At 42.0% G+C, this 14,947-nt stretch overlaps 2 protein-coding genes across 4 annotated transcripts in view; both read right to left on the bottom strand.

The window, feature by feature from the left end:
* LOC121594525 (GTP-binding protein Di-Ras1) overlaps window positions 1–14,947 on the bottom strand; it is a 173,785-nt gene that overhangs the window by 54,139 nt on the left and 104,699 nt on the right. The window lies entirely within an intron of this gene.
* Window positions 1,880–14,947, bottom strand: part of LOC121594526 — a 117,768-nt gene continuing 104,700 nt past the window's right edge. The window contains exons 1-4 of one of the 3 annotated variants that reach the window (XM_041917876.1): window positions 6,205–6,514; window positions 2,533–2,816; window positions 2,281–2,434; window positions 1,880–2,207 (exon numbers count right to left, since the gene is read on the bottom strand). In XM_041917876.1, coding sequence (XP_041773810.1) covers window positions 2,107–2,207; window positions 2,281–2,434; window positions 2,533–2,775 — 498 coding nt within the window. In that variant the 5' untranslated portion in view covers window positions 2,776–2,816; window positions 6,205–6,514 and the 3' untranslated portion in view covers window positions 1,880–2,106. Of the gene's footprint in view, window positions 2,208–2,280; window positions 2,435–2,532; window positions 2,817–5,624; window positions 5,890–6,204; window positions 6,515–14,947 lie in introns of those variants that run through there. The other 2 variants (XM_041917878.1, XM_041917877.1) reach the window with 2 other exon arrangements.

Below are 14,947 nucleotides of genomic sequence, written 5' to 3'. Positions count from 1 at the left end.
TAGATGAATATTGCAAGAGAGTTTAATTAAAAAAAAAAAACAACTACGTACAAGCTTAATTCTTATTAACGCCGTGAAGCCTCTGTAAAAAGTCCGTGACTCAAAATGGTTTCCTAACATACAGGCTTATTCGATTCTAAACTCGATTCGATACGAGTCGAGAAAATTAACTTAGAAGTGAACTTTTTCATACAAATGAGCATAAAAAATGAATCAGCTCGACGTCGAGACGTCTCGATTACAAGAATAGAATACGCCTGATAACCATCTCAAGAATCAACCACAATATATGCTATATGCTGATAATGCACCTAGCTGCATAATACTGTCCTATTTCATCTCTACAACAAATCTCTTCACACAAAGTGCCGGTCGGATGGGGCATTTGGTCTGGCATTCAAAATCTATAGGAATTAATAAGCTAAATGTCACTTGATCGGTCATACACTCACAGGAACAGCTCGAAGAAAGAAAGGACTATAGACACACACAAACAACTTATCCCGAGAGTCATCCCGCTTCAACATGTCCGACATGTCTCTTTGTTTCACGTTTGTTTGCTAATTTAAGCAAATTTCAGCACGCAAACAATGTCTCGCACCACTTCAAAGCGATGATGGTTTCATCTACAGATCAATGTGCCTCCGGCGACAGCAACGGAAGCTAACAGTGTGCCTTGGTTGGGAGACGCTTTCTTCTCTTATCTACCAGACGCTTTCAGTTGCCCTTTAAAGCTGCGTACCATTTCAGCTCAGTTGGAAATGCGTGCAACAAACAACAAGCAAACAAAAAAAGGGGACTCTTCCCTGCAGAGCTCACATAAATTACACCTTACCCGCCCATTTTATGCGGGCTTATCAACAACAACCCTAACATAATATTCATCATCGTATCAACCTTACCGCCTTCCAGCGCACCGATGTCACTAACAGCGTGCCATCCTTTTACCCTTGCCCTTGGACGCACTTATCGATCCTTTCTTCGCTCGACACTACTGTGCATCGCTCCGCTTACGGTACGTTGTCGACGATGAGCGGGGACGTGATCACCGCGCGAACGGTGTAAGCTTCATGAACGTGTGTATGCGCGCGCGCGCGTGTGTATGTGTGTAGCACATCCCGAGCCTATCCTTCAGGCGACAGATAGGTTGCTGTAGCTGTTTCAATCTTTGTTTCTACTCCTGCTGGTTTCTTGCCATTTCGTTCGCTATTTTTACATCCACCCAACGTATAACGAACCGATTATGCACAGCAGACGGGTTTTCCTGCTTGAGCCTTTCTATACAACTTTCTTCCCCTTGCCCCACTTCTCTCAACGGCCGTTATGATGTGCTTTCATCGTTCTTGAATCTGTATTTATTTTTGTTTTCTATTCCTTCTATGCTCGGAAACTACTTCACCTGTTTGAAAGAAAATACTGGCTTATGTTTTTTTGCTACGCTCATTCCCACCATATATTATGCCTACTTTTCCGGAATGCTACAGTGCATGCATTCATTAATAGGATCTCAGGACACATCGGTCTTGCTTCGCACATCATTAAGAGAAGCTGATTTTCTTGAATGTTACTGCAATGAACTTTTTAATTATTAAAAAGTTCATTGCAGTGATTCAGGCACGCTGCTATCACGAAATGTCATCAATAACGGATGAAATAGTTCTATTAAATACAAATTGCACATTATTTATTATTGTGTCAGTAAAGAGATTTAATAATATTTTATGAGTATAATCAGAGAGTTATCAGTCAACGAACGATAAAAAAATATTTTAAATAAGTTAGTTCTGCATGAGTAATACAGCATTCAAACACGGATTTTATATGTGTTCTTTTTAATATTTTTGATACGTTTGGATTTATTTATTTGTTAGTTGTTTTGTTGCTTTCTGCATTTTGTTGTTGTTCTGTTACCGTTTTAAACTTTACGATCGATTAAGTATTTACAGTAATGACTAACATTTCACAATCTGATTGTGAATCTATCAATAGTATGTTGATTACGAATTAATAAACATAAAACTACAACAAATTAAAGAGATGGCAAGCTCTTGAAAAACCAACGGGAGCTTTTGTGACGAGTTTGTTGATTTACTTTCACCCTCCCCCTTATCGACGGTATGGCTGCTTCGAGTAACGTCCCCGATCGTTTTCATTCTTCAGCGTCACGAAGTAGCTGTACACCACGATCCATAGGTACACGTATATGACTGCAAGGGAAAACATACAAAAATGATCAACCCTTAACCAGTTGGTCCGGGTGCGTATACCTGCCACACTTACCAACGGATAGCAGCCCAACCACAATCCAGAGCGTTCCGCCCAAAACGTATCCATCGATGAAGTAAACCACCGCGTTATAAATTACGCTAATGAGCAATCCTATCGCAAGCATCAGTCCCAGCACGACCCACGGCATCATGAAGAAGTGATTTTTCTGCAATAAACAAACGCACCGAAACCAATTGGCGCTTAGTGTTGTTTTCCCGAACCAGGCATTCCCCCTCTGGCGTACTGTATAGAGTTTCGACTCACCTTCATTACGCCCATAATCATCAGCAGTGAGATCAGTATCGTCATGACCAGATTGAGTGCGTAGATTATTTTCACCACATTTTGCGGCAGCCAGTCCATGAGAATGGTCTTGAAGTCGATGCGCACGGTGAAAATTAGAATAATCGAGATGATCGAGAGCAGAATGCCGAGGATACCCGTGGCAATGGATCCGCTTCGGAGCGAATAACATCGGCAGCAGGAGCTGACTAGCGGCTGGCCCATTGTGATTGCTGGCGAAACGATACAAGCCTAAACGCAAATGACTGAAAAACACAAACAAGATTCAAGTTAACCGGCCGCAACACGGAAAAAGGTAAGGAATGTTAAATTATTCTACAGCTCTCTATCAAAGAGTGACTAGGACTAAACCTAGACACATTGCTTTCAATCGGTGTGTTTTTAATATACAAATATAAATAAATATGTATTCAAGCTCTAAGACATCGGAGCATTACATTCACTTAACTAGCATGTTCTATATTTCATTATTCATTAGTGAATTCGTTACACTTATTCACAGTGTTTAATACAATTTTTCATGACTAATGTTCCACTAACGCGTACGGACTTGCAGTAACATTGTGTAATTGTGTCTTGCGTAATTTTCCAGTGTCGTACGGATTATGCAGTAACATTCTAACATCAGTTACAAATGCTCTGGTAAGAATGCGTTAGAGGTCGTTAGAGTAATTATTTGCCTTCCAGGGAACGAGATTCGTTTTCCAATTATGCTTCGGTAATCCTGAATGCCATCTCGCCATCTTGCACAGGTGCAGTTCTGCGCGATTTTATATCTCACCCTTTGCTACTTATCCTTTGCACCCTTGGAGTAGAGGACCCTGTCCCCCAGATTTACAAATGCAAAACGAATGGTCCTGTTTCCTTGCTGTTTACCATAGTTCTATTAAATATGCAGCATTTATTTCGAATAAAATAACGACACTAAATCCAGCCCACAACCGCCAAGCTCGCTGTGCGGTAAAGGTTAATACCAGAAGACAGCAACGAAAATGTTCACACGTAAAATGAAGTAAAATTAAGTTTTCAATCCCTCAGGGGAAAATTTGTCCCAAAACAAAACACGCATTGGAGTCGGGGTTCCAAACATGCGCCAAAAAATCCCGCGCGTAATTCAGTATGAAAATCATACATAATGAAGCGGCACTTGACTACATTAGTAAACACAGCCATGTGGAAACGAGAAAGCAAGCAATAATAGAACTTTTGCACACTTTTGCTTTATATACATATTTTTTTGTTTGCGTACGGCAAACTTTTTATCAAAGCATTCATCTGGACTTTGAAACTTTGGATGGCGTACAAATATATACGGCATGTGTACATGACGTGGGGGCCGCTTTTGTCGATGTTTGTCTGCTTGAACCACTGAACCACTTTGAATTTGCTGGGAGCCAATTAAATTCAACAAGCAACAATAATTACGTCTCTAATTTGCCATACAAGCTGCGACATGCTACAGTCGGATGTTTTCCGCATGTTGAGCAGGAGCAGGAATGCCATACAGAAATCATACCTCGCTGTACAGCAAGAGCTCACGCATACCAGAGTAACGATATTTTGTTGTAGTGATTCTCACCTGCCGCTAGCTAGGGCTTAGGAATCTCTAATCAAAACAACCACCCAAAGTACAATGACATCATTTCGGCACACGGGCAGTCCACAGTATCTGGACGATAGCAGGCCGGAATGTAATAAAAACGTTCCGGCCAAATCGATTTACGACCCGACTGGGCTTTAAGTTGATTGTATCCGACGAAAGCACCACCCAGGAATAGTGGCAATGTAATGAATTTACCATCACATGGCTTATATTGGATGAATATTTTATGACCAGTTCTAAAATCAGAAATAGAATGATTTGGGGTTGTCTAGCGAATTTCCTTCGGTGAGCATTCCCTGTCGGTTGAGCATGCTATTAAAAATCTAGCGATGAGATGGATTAGTCTAGATCTTCAACATTAGATGTCACTGAAGTTGAAAAAAAAATCAAAACGGAGCTGATTAACAACAAGCCCGCAAAGAGTTCGTATTTCGTTGTTTGGGTCATCGAGTTCCAGTTTAATTTATTCAATGCTGATATTGCCAGTGGAGGCTATGAGTTAAAACACACACAGCAATATTTTCAATAAATTAGTAGAGCTCACCTTATCAGCATTAAACACAAAACAAACACGAATCAAAAGAACAAAGACAGGTGATAACAAGCTACGGTAAAAAAAGATCGCCAACTTGCTTGGTCAACTATTTTTGTCAACTATTTTATACAATTTTTGAACACTATTGATGATGTTTTGTCTACAAAGCATACACAGGTGCATGCAACATAAACCGCTTCTACTATTTTCGCTCTGCTCATGTCATAAATCGTATGCTAAGATTTGGGCCAATCAGCTTTCGCATTGGCCTCCAAACGCGTCACATATGCGACCTAAATTGTCCGTTGATGAGCTGCAAACCCCCCCAAAACCACTGGTAACGCACACAGCACACATAAACAACATTTTCAAGATCACCGGTCTGTTCGAGTGTTTCACAGCTGGCTATGAAACCAGCTGTGTGCTCACCACTACCACGCAGAAACGCATCACACCAACACCTCTACATCGTGCGCCGTATCTCGCATCCGCTCATTTATGTTGCCCACACTTAGCACAAACAGCGATGACGCATCTCGCGCTAAGGGTTGCGTTTTTTGTCAATTGATAGCAATGTGGTTACACTTCAAACAGTGTGTGAAAGGATTTCCGCACCTATCCCACTGAAAATATTGTGTCAACTTTGCACGTACATACTACACATTTACATCACCATACATGGATGTAACCAGTTGATGCGCGAAGGGTTAACAAACCAGACCATCATTGGTGGTGGTGTTTGTAATTGAACATGGTTGTGTGTGTGTGTGCGCGGCCTGCTCCAAAACACCCTTTCGCGGAGTCTTGTCCAACGGCTGCTAATAAAAGGTGAAATTCTTAAACCCCACCGGACCGTAACCGTTCCATCGAAAAGTAAACCTCGCACAGCAGAACGAGAATTTTACAAATACGCACTTTTTTCTCCACCTCTCAATATGCTGACCGTTCCTTTCTTTTGAGCTAAAAATAAAAGATGATGGTTACTTGTGCGCTGCACGCGCTCGCAAACGATGAGAGAAACTCGAGCACGATGAGCATCATCTTCTCCCAATTCCACCTTTACGCGTATCCGCAACACATTTGTATGGGTGTGTTAATCGGTTTGATTGAACTGTGTGGTAATTACAATATGATATCACATTGCTAGTTGACCTAGTTGGACGATAAAATATTCATTACAGAGCATGACTTATCGTCGGCAAAGTCACTTGCGTCTAAGATCATATGAACTGTTTTTTTTTTTTTTTTTAATTGAAACAGGTTTTGATAGTCACTTCCCTTTCGCGTAGGGTGTGTTTCTCTTTCATTCGCACTTTTACGCAAGCGTAGGCACAATTCAAGCAGACGGAGAGAGCTATTGCAACCCTAAACGCGCGATGCAGTCTGACACACTTTGATTGACCGACTGTTTGACCTAGATTTCGGGACCGACTCGAACCTAGGGCACTTAAACTGCTACAGGGTGCACTGTTCTGCACATGGTTGTGACACTTACTGTTTGAGCGTGCGTGGGTGTCGAATGTGCACAAAATCGGAAGCAAGGAAGCAAACACACACAACAAACTGCCTAGCGACGCGCTGTAAGGAACGTTCGAGATCGAATATAATAATTCTCCACTTAATCGAGCGTCCGAAACAGGACGGCAGCTTCCAATCCACGTAAATGCTGGTGCGCGACTACCACGATCGGCCACCGATTGAGAGCGAGATGTGCGCTTGTTGGCGCAGTCGGTTCGCGCGCTAAGCTTATGTCAGACGCTGCGGTTTGTGTGTATTAACCGCAACCCGACCGGGGCAACACCGACCTACTTGTTTGTTCTCACTCTCTTGCGACTAGCCCACATCACAGATCGCTCATAGTACGATTGCTGGTACGAATGTATGAATGAAGGGCCGTGAGACTCTCAACGTGAGAGCGGAGCCCATAGTAACGCTGCGTAACGTGATCTCCCCTCGTAACGCACATGACGCATAAGCGCGGTCGGCGTCAGTAATGCTCAAATGGGGGGTGTTATTTGTGCTATTCTCTCGATCTGGCTCTCTGCTTCTTCTTTCAATCCAGTGCTGCACAAGTATTTCGTACCGCTTGCGACCGATGCGTAGCTTTGGTTGTGGTTATTTGAGCAAAAGGGGAAAATCGATCGCATTAGGTATAGTTATAAAGCCGGCTCTCCCGGATGCTTTTTATGATACGACTGGTTTATTTGCTTTTAAAATCTTACCGCTTACACACGAATTACACCTACACAAGCTTAAAGGGTTATCCAAGTCAGTTTCGAATGTTCACCGCGTTTATTGTTATTCACCGGGTTATCCAAGTCAGTTTCGAATGTTCACTGCGTTTATTGTTATTCACCGCGTGCAAAATGTTATTCCACATCGATCTGATATTTCATAACCATCATCATATTTTTAATTTCTTCATCATGATTTTCAACACTTCGACAGTAAATGGGTGATGCTATCGTTTTTCATCGGGATTTGAAGCCGGATCGTAACAGCCCATTGATGTGTTGAAAATCAAGCTGAAGAAATTAAAAATTATGATGATGGAAAAGAGATGTCAGATCGATGTGGAAAATGTCATGAGCATCACGAGATTTTCACCAGCGAAAACAATGAACATACCCGTGGTAGCTTGATGCTCATTGGTGATACGCAATGTAAGTGCGTCCTGACATGTCGAAAATAATGCGAGCGCTTGAGTTAAACGTGAAACTCTGACCGACAAGATGAGCTTAATGCCAGAGCAAACATAATCATGATGTAGTATTGTGACTGTGAACAATGCTGCCAAATGCCACTGTTTCAATCACAAACACTCATGACTGAGTCTCACCTTTGAAAAGAAGCTCAAATCAGCTCACCTACACAACTGAGATGATCAAACAGTTGGTGGACCAATTACATACTTGGTGACATTTCGTTTAGCACCCAACAACTCTTGGTCACTCACTTGTGATTATCAACGGCAGAAAATTGTCGTGACCGACATTCTTGGAATATATTTGCCAAGCAACAAAATGAGCATTCTTTCTCGCTCTGTCTGCTTTGATTGGCTTCAAGAACCAAAAGCAGCATGTGTTCTTGCTCTGTTTGATCCGACAATCACTCGCAAGCATCACATATCTCCCATGACTATCGTGATGATTACCAACAGAAAATGTCGCGACCAGGTGACTGACCAAAAGTTGGTTGCACAAAACGTCACCAAGCATGTGATGAAATTGACAGTGACATTTTGCAGCACTGGGAATAAAATTTTGCACGCGGTGAATAACAATATTTACATTTTGAAACTGACTAGGAAAATGTAGACATGTTTCACAATTACAGTGTTAAGTCAGCATACTTGTACGGTAATCTGGCACAGACGATTTATATGAAGCAACCGATGGATTCAAAATTAGTCCAAAAAAATACGTTTGTCTGCTGAAAAAGAGTTTATATGGACTGAAGCAAGCAGGACGAGTATGGAACCAAGCAATAATCGAAGTGCTTTGGAGTTTGGGGTATCATCCTTCGGAAGCAGATTCTTGTCATTTTGTCAAGAAGAAACGTGGTCGTTGGTCATTCATACTGTTGTATGTGGATGAATTGCTTGTTGCTTGTTCTAAGGATACAGAATATAAAACAATCTAAACAACCTTGAAGCGACCCTGGTCGAAGTAAGAAACTATCTCGGAATTCGTATCGAACGAGAACAGAATGGACAATTTCTATTGGATAAAGCCTCGAACATTCGTAGGATTGCTACAAGATTCGGACAAGCTGATGCAAGAACGTCCCGTTTCCCAGTAGACCCCGGTTATCTAAAAAAACAAAAGGGGGAGGAACTAATGCCTCGGAAGTACCATTTCCAAAGCTTGGTGGGTACTTTGCTGTACGTTGCGGTCAACATGCAGCCCAACATTGCCATCAGTGCATCCATCCTGGGGCGCAAGGTGAGCATTCTTTGCCAAGCTGACTGCACGGAGGCCAAGCAAATACCTAAATTAAATGGCAGGTATTACAGTATGAAATTGAAAGTTGGTGAAGCTGGAGAGCTAGAAGCATACGTTGATGCCTACTGGGCGGGAGACCATTAAGATCGAAAATTGAAAATTATCCGTGAAGATAACCCGAGCTGCATGGCAATGTTGTGAACCGAAGGAGGATGTATAAGAACCAAGCATATCGACACTCGGTACAATATTATTCGGGACCTGATGTACAAAAAACCATTATACAGATTCAATACTGCCCTTCCGAACTTATGATCGCTGGCGCATTAACAAAGGCGATGTCAAAAGTGAAAATAGATACCTGCTGGAAAAAGATGGAACTTAGATCGCTGCAGCATGAAGAGGAGTGAAGGAATCCAAGCATACAGGAATAAAGTAAACGAAATTATAGCAGGTACATACATATGTTTAACAAAGTTAGTTTGCAATTTACCACTCGAAGAGATCAGTCTATTTTTACTGCGTTCCAAGAAAAACTAGGGTAACTGTACCAGTTTTCGGCAGGCTAGTGCAGCAGTTTCACAAAAACTGTTCATACACCTACATTTTTTATTAATCTTTCATAAAAGTGATATTATTTTGGTTGATAAATTATCGCAATATGTTATGCTATTTTTTATTTGCCGTTTCAAAGCCCTTTTTCACAAATATTCGCGAAAAAGCAAACATTGGTTTTGCTCCTATTTTCGGCAGTTTGTTCCTATTTTTAGCAGGCTGTGTTCCTGTTTTCGGCATTGCGAATACGGATCAGCAAATATTTTTAATGTTCAATGTTAATGTTGGTGTTAAACAACATAAAATTAATAATTAAAGTGCTTTTATGTTGACCCGCTTTAACAGCCTTTTTCATGTGACATATACACAGAGCAGCCACCGACAGGGTCACACATAATTATTTTTCTCTTAAATTATTGCATTATTTATCGTGAAATTGATGTTATTTGATACAAGAAAGGTCTTAGTAAGTGTCGACATACGCATTGTAGTGCTCTGGTCAACTTTTAAAGGAATATTCAGCCAAATCCAAGGTGTGTTATGGGCTCCTGCCGAAACTCGGAACAATAACATAGAGCTGTCATAAATAAACATTAACTGTGTACCTATTTTCAGTAGCATTTAAAGTGAAAAAAAAACTTGTAGCTTGTTTGGGATTTTAAAATCAAGATAAACAATAAATTAAATAAGCATACAATCACCATAATATACACCACTTTTTTATCGTTTTACTGTTCTGGTTATCATCCTATAACAAATTTTACAAAAAGCTTCTCATTTTCAATCTCTCACTATAGAGCGTTACTTTTTCACTCCTATAATGAGACGATGTTGGTTAGTGAGTTGATGTTAGGTGCGGATAACTTGGATGGTTTTTGTACCGTGTTGGTTTTCTTGCACACTTTGCATCGACAAAGCGATTCATCGATGTAGGCGTTGGACGTACAGTCAGTCCAAAAAGTATTCGTCTAGCTGAATATTTTGCAGAAAAAGGCGAGTTATGGCCGCAATAGACATGGGGTGGTAAAAGTAATCATGGGGTTTGATAAAGGGACTATCAATACACACGTACTGGTTAAAATAAGTATTAAAATAGTGCAATAACAACTAAATTATTTAAAAAACTAAAAATAGTCATTTGATTGACGCGCAAAAAGTATTCGTCTATCAGGCTTTTGGCGTAATATACGTAAGAAAACAAAGGTTATGAAATAAAAAAATCTCCGGATCTTGTTTCTTATTGCATTAATGACCATTGGTGACTACTTGCACATCGCAAGAACTCATTTGAACCTTAAAAAGGGCGTATTTTTGACCCACACATCCTACAAGACTTGTTCCAATTCTTCTCGGGTAGAAAGATTACATTTCCGGACCACGTGGCCAAGTTCCATTGAAAAAATGGCAACTGATATCATATTGAGAGTCTACTTAATCATTTTCATCAGTTTGGTTTCAGCTGGTTTGGCGTTTCGGGCAAATGACAATTCCCTGTATGTTCTCCAGCTCGTCTGTGCTTGAAACATGTGATACATTTAAGTAAAATTTCTCAGAACTGGGACACAAAGTACTTAAAAACTGCATTAATATGTTTCCGAATCTTTTTTCCCATAAATTTGAATCATTTTTTTAGCTCACCTTTCCTCACTGAGCCCTAGTATCATGACTCCATGATGCTACCGTTACATTAGATTTTGCTGCTGCATCTTAGTAGACTGTTTTCGCTATGGTAGACGTCGGTCGTATGACCTTGGCGATTTAAACATGTTTTAATATGTTGGTAGAGCCTAATTTAGAATGAATTCCTGAATTATTTGATGCACCTTAACAAATTTGTTTAATACCATACACAGAAAGTGGCCAAACAAAACACGTTTGTAACAACTCACTCATTCAAGCTATTACATGACCAGCTACGATGAAATGCAGCATGACCCATCAACTAAATGTGACCCATCTCTTTTCCTGATCTTATTGGCCATCACAAAATGCACTGATTCCTTGTTAAAATTTGATTTTTTGGACATTAAACCGCTTCTTTCGTTAGATTAACCGTCAAGGATGGCTGCTTGCATGGCAGTTTGTCACACAATTAGTGTCAGAAAATTGGCCAAACTATGATCAAATGAAGGAACGAGGCCTCCCACACATTTTGTAACCTTCAAATATGGGTAAGATAGGTTATACACGGGATTAAGATACGATTTTCGCCTTCATGCTCCATTCTCTTAACTCCCCCGCCTTTAGTGCCTCTCTGACCGCTTGAAGTGCAATTGAAACAACAGAAATGCATTATTTTAGAAGGAAGTCACCAGTAGATTGATAATAATAAACTTAATTCACGTCCACGCAGTGTTTGTCAATCGTAAATAATTAAAAAGCTAGATGGACGAATACTTTTTGCGCCCCCTGCAAACGATTTTTTTTTTGTGTTTTTTGTATTTGGGTTGCTATTGCACTATTTAAATGGTTATTTTTGAGCAAAACGTGTGTATTGATGGTCCCTTTATCAAACCTCATCATTACTTTTATCGCCCGATACGTATTGCGGCCATGTTTTGCCTTTTTTCAGTAAAATATTCAGCTAGACGAATACTTTTTGGACTGACTGTAAAACGACAACCATGTTTTCGTCAAAAGAATATCGTCCATTTGTATGTTAAGTTGTATAGTATTTATCAAGTGATTTAAATAGCTTATAAATTAAATAAGAACAGGTAAGCTTAAAATTAATTGCACTATAAATTTAAATCCTACAATAAAAAGTTTGTTCTTTTTATTGTAGATCATGAACACAACAGAAGAAGAACAAATCTCAGATCCTGCAGTTGAAGGTGAGGTGCCCATGAATCATGCATGGCTACAAAGGTATGCTACTCTACCTGAGGAAACGTCTGCTGAGCGTATAGCTCTCTTAAATCGCAAGCGAAAAGCTGAGTTTCGGCATCGTCAACGTACCGCAGTAGCTCAAGGACCGACGGTGCAACATGAAAACAATACACCTGTAGTATCTTTCCCACTAGGATGGATGGCAAGGTATGCAACCCCGCCGAACGAGGTCTCGGCGGCTAAGATGAATCGTTTGAAACGTAAGCACCAAAGCGAACTTTATTATCGTCGTAAAGCTAAACGGTCAAATATTTAAAATTCAATTTAATGTGTGACGTGTGGACAACAAGCCGTACAGCTTCAATTACGACAACAGAGGGAAGCAATACGACGGAAGAGGTTTCACGATCTTTATTTGGCACTCGGCCACCACGTATCATATAACTGGCCAGAACGGCATTGGCTGGGCGCTAGCGATCCATGTCCATATTGTGCTGTACAAAAGTGGCAAAGAGAAACTGGAACGTTGTGCTGCAATGGTGAGCAGGTCAGGTTGCCTTCTTTTTCCAGTCCACCCCGTGAATTATCTGCACTTTTCGACAACGCCCAATTCCTGCGTAACATTCGCTCATATAATAATGCCTTTGCATTTACCTCGATGAGTGCATCCGTACGGCCAAATGATTCAGTGCGCCACAATCGGGCTGTGCTTGACGGCGGTGGTCCTTTCAAGTACCGTATTCAGGGAGCATTATGCCATCGTATCGGAACCCTTGGACGGCTACCGGGTCATGTACCGGCGTACGCGCAACTCTTTTTTTTACAATACGAGCACAAATGAACAGCAACAAAAGACGGTGGACGCACGTATTGCACTAAACAACGATATGGACCGAGAGACTGTGATCACCCTGCAGCGCATCCTCATGCAGTGTAACCCACTGACAAGAGTGTTTCAATACGCTCACGAGCGAATGATAGAAGGAAATGAGGATATGCAGTTGCGTATACACTCACGGCTACTAGGATTAGATCGGCGGCGCTATAGTCGACCAACCGCAGATGAAATCGGCGGAATATTTATCGGTAGCGAGCAGGGCCAATCACGTGTTATTGTACTGTAGTTACGTGCCTCCGGCCATCTGATGGGTGTGTTCGAATCTCATCAAATGCACGACGCTTTGCAGTACCCACTGCTACACCCGCATGCTGAAGTTGGTAGGACATTCGGGTTTCCAAAGACTATCCGACGAGGACAAGGCCTGAACGAAAACAATAATACTATTGATGAAGCGAATCACGAAGGGAATGAAGCATAAGCTCCACGGGGTCAGGTGACTCCCCGTGAGTACGCAGTCTACCGAATGTTTATGCGAGATGGAGATGATTCACTAATACTTCGGAGTGGGCGCCTGATGCAGCAGTACTGCGTTAACCAGGCATGCAAAATTGAAGAGCAGCGACTAAAGTACCAACGATAGTATCAGTCGCAGTTGCGTGCTGACGTGTACGCAGGTGTGATGGACACAGAGCAACAACCTGGAGCTGAACATGGCGGGCGCACATTAAAACGAACAGGAACACGAATGATTCTTGCACCATTGTACCCCGGTAGCGATCGGTACATGCACCATCGTACCCCGGTAGCCATGGTACATTGGTACTGCGCACACCAAGATGCGATGGCCATCGTGCGGGCTATGGGAAAACCTGACCTTTTCATCACGGTCACCTGTAATCCAAAGTGGACGGAAGTTATCGAAGCCCTATTCCCGGGGCATAATGCGAGCAATCGACAAGATCTGACGGCTTGCGTCTTCCGGGAGAAGCTGAAGGCAGTCCTGACAGATCTTTCGGCTGGTGCACTTGACCTCAAATTGGCATGTTTTCATGTAATTGAACATCAGAAACGTGGTTTGCCGCACGCGCATCTATTGATGATTTTAGCAGACACGGATAAACCTCGATTGGCCTCGGACTACTACCGAATAGTGTCAGCAGAAATTTCAGACCCATCAAACGAGAGACCCCACGCTACCATCCGGACATCCATGATGCACGGACCGTGTGGTCGGGCGAATCCAACAGCACCTTGCATGCGGGACGGTGCCTGTTCCAAACGGTTTCCAAAATCGTTTTGCAATGCAACACACGAGGCAGAGGACGGCTTTACCAGCGTCGCAACAATGGACGGACTGTTACCGTGCACGGTGCCGAGCTGGTACCCGTTATGTGGTGGTTGTGCCATAAATATGACTGTCACATTAATGTGAATATCTGCTCGATAGTGATAAGCGTAAAGTATTTGTACAACCGAGATGCCCGGGTTGTCGTAACATCCAGTGATTCCTTCGACGAGATACAACAGTACATTGACGCAAGGTACATTTCTGCATCACAGTCCATGGCAGTTATTTTTGGTTACGAAATGCAGGCAAAAACAGTGACTGTCGTACAGTTGCCAATACAGAATACCAGCAGGGCGTCGTATTTCGAGAAAATGATACTGGTCAATCAGTACTTGAACGGACCCACCATCCCTTGTTGATGCGATTTTTCGAATTGGCAGCAAACGACGCCCGTGATCGCTTGACCTATCAGCAAGTTGTGACGCACTACCGGTTTACCAAACCCACGCAGCAGCTTCCATGGTATGTTGGTACGGGTCCACTGGTTGATCGCGCGCCGCCGCCAAACTGATATTGTTATTGGCCGGATGGTTTACTGTTTAATGGCGCAGCTGGAACGGTACTGCTTACGATTGTTATTTTGCTGTCGAACGGGTCTGAAATCTTTTTCAGACCTGCAAACAGTGAACGAAATCACGTGTGCCACGTTTTAGGAAGCGGCAATGTAGTCCGGACTGCTACAGGATGACACACAAATATAGACCCTACAGGAAGCGGTCTC

Source organism: Anopheles merus, chromosome 2L, assembly GCF_017562075.2.
Source record: "Anopheles merus strain MAF chromosome 2L, AmerM5.1, whole genome shotgun sequence".
NCBI lineage: Eukaryota > Metazoa > Arthropoda > Insecta > Diptera > Culicidae > Anopheles > Anopheles merus.
This window is presented reverse-complemented; position numbering and strand designations above follow the sequence as displayed.